The sequence below is a fragment of the Coturnix japonica genome, chromosome 1 (assembly GCF_054131305.1).
Source record: "Coturnix japonica strain WE chromosome 1, WE-NBRP24, whole genome shotgun sequence".
Classification (NCBI taxonomy): domain Eukaryota; kingdom Metazoa; phylum Chordata; class Aves; order Galliformes; family Phasianidae; genus Coturnix; species Coturnix japonica.
The window spans coordinates 77,546,593-77,554,249 of record NC_140663.1 but is presented as its reverse complement, the minus strand read 5'-3'; the positions used below and the strand labels follow the sequence as shown (position 1 = coordinate 77,554,249).

Genomic DNA, 7,657 nt, shown 5'->3' with positions numbered 1-7,657 from the left:
GCAGTGAAATCATGTAGGAAGTTAGTACCGAAGGTCTGGATTGACTCTGCATATCATAGAGCCTGTGGGAAGTTGCTTCTCCGCATAGTTGTTACGCATCTTAATTCTGATCACATACAGTTCCTGCTGTTTGTGTTAAGACGCAGAGGCTAGTTTGCCAAAATGGAGGTGATTAAAAGCAGTGCCTTGATTTACTAGGATCTACTTTCACAGCCATTTCAGAGCTGGTTTTATGTATTTAACAGAATATTGGTGCACATGCATAAAGTGGAGCATTTCTTTAATCCTCCAAAGATAAGTGTTCCGTTTTGCTGTATATTAGTACAGAGTCGGGGTGGTGGGGAAGATGTGGTAGTTGAGAAGAAATGGATATATAATAGCTGGTGTGGTTTAGGAGTCAGACCCCTGTGATGGCCTTTTAATTAATGATGATTGTTATGTATGCGGCAGGCACCAATTTAATGCAGTAGCTCTGACTCAATATCAATTTTTTCTATATTTATTTTTCAACAAATAAATTTTCATTTCACCTTACGCTCCATGGCGTGTTTCTTAAGAGTTCCAGTACGGTGTGCATATATAATGCTGAGAAAGCACAGAGACAAAAGGCTGCTGGAATAGATAATACCACTAAGTGGAATGATGGGATCTGGCTTTTAGGTGAACGACTTCTTAGCGTTTAACTTAATGTAACCACTCATTCCCTTATAGGTGGCTGGGGCCTCTGAACAATGCAGCTGACTAACCCCAGAGAAGTCAAAGAACATCACAAAAAGAAGATAGCTGTGGGAGAAGGAGGATGGCTGAAGAAGGAACAGGTAAGGTGGTTTAGGGAAAAAGTGGCTAGATAGAACAAGACAAAAGCTTTCAGCTGACCTCTCTTGTAATGTGAAGTATTTTGCCTGTAGATCACCCCTTGTGCTGGTGAAAACTAAAAGCACAGAGGTAGAGAGTGAATAGTCATATGTGCTTTTTGCTTCCCACTTAAGGAAATAAACTGCCGTTTGCAAAAACAATACTTGGCTTTTTCATTAGAAGTGGAACTGCTAAGGTGCCCTCCTGCTAAGAAAAAATCTCTTTAAGTTCTTTAAAGCCACCTTTAACCAGTTTTCTGATCTCTTCAGCAAGAGCAGTGCAATGGGGCACTTGTTCCATGCAGCTGGAAGGAGCTGGCCTCTAATACAGATATTCCAGACAGGATCTGTTAACAGGTTCTTGCATAGTAACAATTCTGTTTGACTGCTTCTTGCATGATCTTTTGAGTAGTTCAGACTGGAATTTGGCCTATGTTGCTTAGTATGTTAAACTTTAAGCTTGCCTGGTTTGAAGTCGGGCATTTAAGAAACTCAGAGTTGTTCAGGTACAGATGTGGAAGAGTCATACTTGTAGAGCACCTGATAATTCAGTGAAAAGTTCATGATACTGAAGCTGACTTCAGAGGATTTCCAGAGAGAATGTGATTCCCACCTCTCTACGTGCTTCAAAAAAGCCTCAGAAACTTAAGAGCAAAACAAAAGTATCTAAATGCAGTAAAGACTGAAAAGATTAACTGCTACTTCACTGATTACACCTCCAGCTTTATCCTGTCTGTTTAATAATGTAAATTAAAGTTGTGCTTCAATCAATTTTAGAATGATACCAGTAAGTCATTTTGTTCCTAATTCATTATCTCAGTAGCCTGTGGAGCAACCAGTGAGGGAATCCTGAAGATGGAAGCAGCAGCTACTGTGCCACTAGAACCTTTCCCGTTCACCCAGCTTCACTTTTTCATCTCTATGCCATAGAGATCATAACGTTTCTGGCTTAAAATAGGAATTTGTTGACGGACTTCTGCAAGTTTCTTCAAATCTGGAGGGGAAAGAAAGAGCTATTAGAACAGTGGTCAAAAAGGACTTGCTGACACGAGGCAGGAAGAGAGCAGTTTTCACAGCGATTGAGTCTGTAGGGCACAGCAACTGGGCAACCAGAAAGGAAGCTTCAGCTCTGCTCTTTCCTAAGGTGGCAGCTTCCTCACAGTAAAGAAGCAGGAACAGTCCAGTCCTGCTGCTGCTTGTTCTTTCCTCTAATAAAGGTTGAGAAGGGGTGGGAACACTGCTCCATCTGGAACAGGATGAATGAGGACACAGAAAAAAACAAAAAAGCCTGTCTCTTTAGTCTTACGCATTGTACTCATGAAAGCAGGACAAAAACCTTTGCTTACCGATATCTGTGTAGATAACTGTTTCCTCAGGCCCAGCTTTGGCTATGACTTCACCCCTGCAACACGAAGCACATTTGTTCACAGCATTAAGGCAGTCTCAAGGCATCAGATCAGCTGCTGCTGTTTGTATAAAAGGGAGTTTCTACCCTTGATGTCCACAGCTGTAGCCACAGGGCTGTCCTCAAAATAGCATCATAACTCTGTGATAGAAACAGCTTCCGTGCTTTACAAGTGGCATGTTTTAAGTGTGGCATATACACATACTTAACATAAGCATGTTTCCAAAGATTAAAAATAGGAGTGCCAATGAGAGCCAGCGTGTGAACATGGAATGTACCTCAATGAGAAGGAAGCTATTTCATCAGGAAGAACAGCAAAGATTTTTTTTTAGAGAGTAACTGGAAATATGGGACTGAAGTGAGACTCGCATAGAACATTTAGCAATTGTTTTGTGGGTATTTTTTCCTGAACTCACCATGGATTTACTACAGTGCTGTGTCCCCAGGCAACGTAGGATGCTTTTTCATCTCTAGCAGGAGATACAGCAGCTACATAGACTTGATTATCGACAGCTCTGTGTTCACAAAAAGAGGGAAGAAAATGAGTAGGCTTCTCCCATTCCCTCCTCCCCCAGTACCACCAATTACCCAAGCAGGTAACAGAACTCCTGCCAAAGAATGTGCTGTCCAGCCTCCTGAAGGCCTTCCAAAAATCATAAAGGACATGAGGGTTAGAGGCAGAAGGTGGAAGGAGTCTCTACCACCTGCCCCAGAGTTAGTGGACAGAAAGAATTACATGTTAGTTTAGCATGCAGTAAAACTGATGGAAGCAGACCTGGTGATTAATACCGCCTAATTTGGAGTCTCAGGATCTATTTCTGTCTGCATTTAAAACAGTTCTCACATCACTGTTGCTGTCTGTTGGCCGTTCTGTGTAGGAAGTAGTCTACTTTGTTCTTACCGTCCCCTTTGTAGCAATTCCCAATGAGCCGGTCCTGTTGTCATATTAAAAGCCCCTGGATATATCAGCAGCTGGCAACCTTTATTAAAGAAAAGCAGAAGCCAGCCGTCACTAAGGAGAAGAGGGTTTACCTTATAGTGACTGCACATAGAAGCTCTAGGTTAGCTTTCCTTTTTCCCTGACTTTTGTCAGGAAATAAAGTGAGCCCACCCATGCATCACACAGATGATTATGCCAACAAAGTGCTATGATACATTGCAATGTGTGGGGCCATGTACATCTCCACGTAGCAGAAAATGACTGTTACTTTACTCAAGGAGAGTAGATATTCATTTCAATAAGAAAACCCCGTCCATAAGCTGCATTTTGTGTTAATGGACAAGGATAAGAGCTCCTGAACACACAGGGAATTCTCCATAGATATTACACACAGCCCCCTTTAGTTCATGCCTTAGGGCAAAGCATGACCCAGCCTTACCTTTCTGTCCATAGATTTGAGCCAGCTCAGCAAATCTGATGTCATAGCAGATGCCCAGGCCCACTTTACAGTACGCTGTTCTCAAAACACCAGAAATAACAACCGTATTACTGTCACAAGCACAGAAGAGAAAGACAAGTATTCCCCTCTGATTTAGATGCAGGCTTTTCAGCAATAAAGCAAGCACTCTCTGCACTGCATGGACCAAAGCTTCAGTTGTGTACTTTCTTAGGGCACGCACATTGCCAGGAGGAGAAAGTCAGCATGAGTCAAGACTCTTAGGAGAGCTCAGTTAAGGGGCTGTGCTAATTTCTGAAGATGGGATGTGGGTAGCTGTATTGTTTGAATCTGATGTAGTTGATTCAAGAGCATTGGGATAGGATTGATAGTTGATTCCCTTTGTTACAATACCATCCTCACATGAAACAATGTGCCAGCTGTTGGCTACATGTATTTCTTTTCCACATCATGTTTTATAGACATCGCTTTAAAAATGTAACCTCTATTAAGAGACAGTAACTTCTCTTCAACAAATCATTAGGCCAGCTATGCTTCATCCCCTTCTACTCCGTCCTTTTTCAATCACATTGCCTATCTTAAAACGTTCAGAACTAACCCCCACACTTGGAATATATTTGCTGTTGTTGCCAAATGGCGAATATAAACCTGACAGTCTAAAAATCCATTCCTGGGGAGAAATGAGAGGGAAGAGAGCTCTGCAATGACAGCAGGAAAGAAGGTTTGTCTTATACTCACGAGTGTCAAACATGGAGAAACTATCCCCTGGACTCAGTGTTTCAGACTCCTTGAACTGTATCTTCCCAGGAACATTAATGTCAAACAAATGAATCTGCAATTACAATATCATCAATAACAATTTCTCCACGTGGTGTTGGAGCCTTTTCCTATTTGGCACGTGTATGCTAGTCACTGCAGTCTGGATGAATCTTTGGCCAAGATCCCAACTAAATATTGCTTAAGATTACAAGAGCTTTTAAAGATGATCTAAAGCAGTTTTCTTCTTTACAGAAACACACCCGTCTAAAGTTATCTGGGAAAAACAACGGCAAAAACAACAACAACTGAGCACACAAACCCTGTAACCCAAGCAATGTGCCTATCAAATGTCATTTTCATCACCTCTGCCAATACTGGCCATGTGGATGAGGAACATAACAACTGCACTTTACCATCTTACCTTCCTGTGCTTTGCCAATATAGTGCCGTCAGGCCCAAAGACAGTACACGTATTATACAGCTTTCCACCATCCTCTTCTGGAATGGATCCTTTATAATGTAGATAACAAAGATTTATCCACCCTGCTGCATTCTAAGGAGTGTTGATTCAGTTGCATCAGCAGACATTTGCTCATTCACCCCCTGATAGAAGCAGTCGCTAGGAATACACTACCTCCAATGAGATAAATGCTGCACTCCTTTGCAACTTCCGAGAGCTTCTGCGTTGATTCTCCAGGGATCTTCTCTGCATATTCCTTAAAGTACTGGGTTCCGTATGGAGAATTAAAGCATTCCTACGATGATACAAGAATTAAGTTAAAATCTCAAAGCCGTGGAATCCTTGTGCTCGTCACCACAGCATGTTTTCTTCATTTTCAAAAGGCATGTAATACTTTTAAAGATGACAGTACAAACTGTCAGTACAAACTTTACCTTCCCAAGCAGAAGAAAACAGGCTTTTGCTTGAGAGGTTTTACTCTAAGAGCAGAAATTACCATTTGTTTGTACACATGAAAAAAGCAGCAAATAATAGATAATGTAGGAGGCCCAGACAGAACAATCAAAGGTCATTTTTGCAATAGAAGAGCTGTGTTAGTGCAAAGAAGAAGGGAAGGTTGCTTAATGTTTTGCCTGTGAGAGTGGGAGGAAAAACATTCTTTGTGTAAAGCATTCAGACCAAAAGTTCACCCAGAACAGAACTTTGCACTCCCAAGTCAGATGCTGTAGAGCACAGCACATGCATGGTCAGGTATGCTGGGAAGATCACCTCACTGACATACAGAGAAACAGATGAAGTCCAAAAAGTAAATCATAAGTGATCAAAAATGCTGTCATTGAGTTTCCACACAAAGATGTTTTTCTCTGTTCTGGAGCCTCATACAGCATCCATGCATAGAATCATACAATGGCCTGGACTGAAAAGGACCACAGTGATCATGTAGTTTCAACCCCCTGCTACGTGCAGGGTCACCAACCAGCAGCCCAGGCTGCCCAGAGCCACATCCAGCCTGGCCTTGAATGCCTGCAGGGATGGGGCATCCACAGCCTCCTTGGGCAACCTGTTCCAGTGTGTCACCACCCTCTGTGTGAAAAACTTCCTCCTAATATCTAACCTAAACCTCCTCTGTCTCAGTTAAATCATCCAAGCACATCCAGGGAGAAAAAGGAATAGGCAATGCCTGGATAACAGCAGACAAAGGTTTGCCAAGAGTTTGAAGTACAGGCGTTTTGAATCACAATGCAAAATTAGATTAAAACACTTATTTAATAAATTATGTAAACGATGATCTTTACTCACGGGCAGAGCCACAACTTTTGCTCCTTTGGCTGATGCTTCCCTTATCAGCCTGCAGGCTCGCTGAAGGTTATCCGATTTAACAGCAGATACATGAAGCTGAATAAGTGCCAGGCGGAAGTCTAATGGCAGAAAAGAAGAAATTACCCAGCGAAATTCCCCCAGGTTAAAACTTCACAACCTTAATTCACGAACGAGCGTGTAACGGAGTCTGTGTAATGACCACAATGATCACGTAGTTCCAACCCCCGCTATGTGCAGGGTCGCCAGCCAGCAGACCAGGCTGCCCTGAGCCACATCCAGCCTGGCCTTGAATGCCTCCAGGTTTCATTCCAGCCTCATGTGGCAGCAGCAGAAGAGCTGCTCGCAGCCCGGCCTGCAAGACAGCCCCCCCGCCCAGCTGTGGCCAACTAGGAGCGGGTGAGGCTGCAGGCCCGAGCCGCCCATTACAACAGCCATTAGCAGGGCACACCCTGCGTGAGGTCCTGCGTGAGGACCCTCCGCTCGACCAGCCTGGCCGCCACTCACGGGCCATGGCTCCGTGCACCGCCTGCATCGCCGCGCACCGCCCCGCCACGGCCGGCCGCATGCGCGGGGCCAAAGCAGTCCCGGAGCGTGGCTACGGCCCGGGGCGGAGCAACCGCGCACCAATAGAGAAGGGACCGAGCGGAAGGGCCGCACGGGTACCGGCAGCGAAAGGGTATCGGTGAGGATGGGTGGCGTGCAGTGATGCGTAACGTAATGTAATATCACAGCATCACAGAATTTTAGGGGTTGGAAGGGACTCTAGAGATCATCAAGTCCAACCCCCCTGCCAAAGCAGGCTCCCTACACCATGTCACACAGGTAGGCGTCCAGGCGGGTCTTGAATATCTCCAGAGAAGGAGACTCCACCACCTCCCTGGGCAGCCTGTTCCAGTGCTCCGTCACCCGCACTGTAAAGAAGTTCTTGTGCACATTAGTACGGAACTTCCTATGCTCCAGTTTCTGGCCATTTCCCCTTGTCCTGTCTTCATGTACCACTGAAAAGAGCCCAGCTTCACCACTCTGCCCCCCACACCTCAGATATTTATAGACCTGGATCAAATCCCCTCTCAGTCTTCTTTTCTCAAGGCAAAACAGACCCAGTTCACTCAGCCTTTCTGCACTGGGGAGATGCTCCAGGCCCTTCATCATCTTTGTAGCCCTCTGCTTGACACTTTCTAAGAGATCCCTATCTTTTTTGTAATGGGGAGCATATAAGCATATGAGATGGCTGGAATTTACAGATACCTCCTCTGTGATCTGCTCAAAAGCTCATCCTGCCCTTTTGGGAAAGCTGAGCACAGTTCACCCAAAATTACGTAATACAACAGTCAAAATTCCAGTATACTTACATTCATGCGCTACTGACAGCAGCTCCCCATGATCCATCACCAGCCGCCTCTTCTGCAAACAACGAGCTGAATTCCACTTATAACTCCCATTTGCAACATGCCTTTAAGAA

General features: G+C 44.4%; 1 protein-coding gene across 3 annotated transcripts; it reads right to left on the bottom strand.

Moving 5' to 3' along the window:
- Positions 1-483: 483 nt before the first annotated feature.
- On the bottom strand, positions 484-7,599 carry NIT2 (nitrilase family member 2). Of its 3 annotated transcripts, none has more exons than XR_014938181.1 (10): positions 6,700-6,748; positions 6,175-6,293; positions 5,050-5,170; positions 4,837-4,925; positions 3,835-4,488; positions 3,639-3,784; positions 3,161-3,239; positions 2,676-2,774; positions 2,201-2,256; positions 484-1,848 (listed from the first exon to the last, which is right to left on the bottom strand). XR_014938181.1 is itself a non-coding variant. In XM_085525788.1 (10 exons), the coding sequence occupies exons 1-10, from the start codon at positions 7,582-7,584 to the stop codon at positions 1,760-1,762; spliced, it is 858 nt and encodes a 285-aa protein (XP_085381914.1). In that variant the 5' UTR covers positions 7,585-7,599; the 3' UTR covers positions 484-1,759. The 3 variants fall into 3 exon arrangements, 2 of the variants coding, with proteins under 2 accessions (XP_085381914.1, XP_015732390.2); XM_085525788.1 differs by lacking the exon at positions 6,700-6,748 and adding an exon at positions 7,548-7,599 and having other exon boundaries at positions 3,639-3,713; positions 4,395-4,488; XM_015876904.3 differs by having other exon boundaries at positions 3,639-3,713; positions 4,395-4,488.
- Between the last annotated feature and the right edge of the window lie 58 nt (positions 7,600-7,657).

Excerpts from the sequence above, each read along its gene's own strand:
- NIT2 (XM_085525788.1), bottom strand. The coding sequence starts at position 7,584 with ATGGATCATGGGGAGCTGCTGTCAGTAGCGCATGAAT. Across the intron at positions 4,489-4,836 it reads TATTGGCAAAGCACAGGAAG|ATTCATTTGTTTGACATTAA; the intron begins GTAAGATGGTAA and ends TTGTAATTGCAG. Across the intron at positions 2,775-3,160 it reads GAATTGCTACAAAGGGGACG|AGCTGTCGATAATCAAGTCT; the intron begins GTAAGAACAAAG and ends TTGTGAACACAG.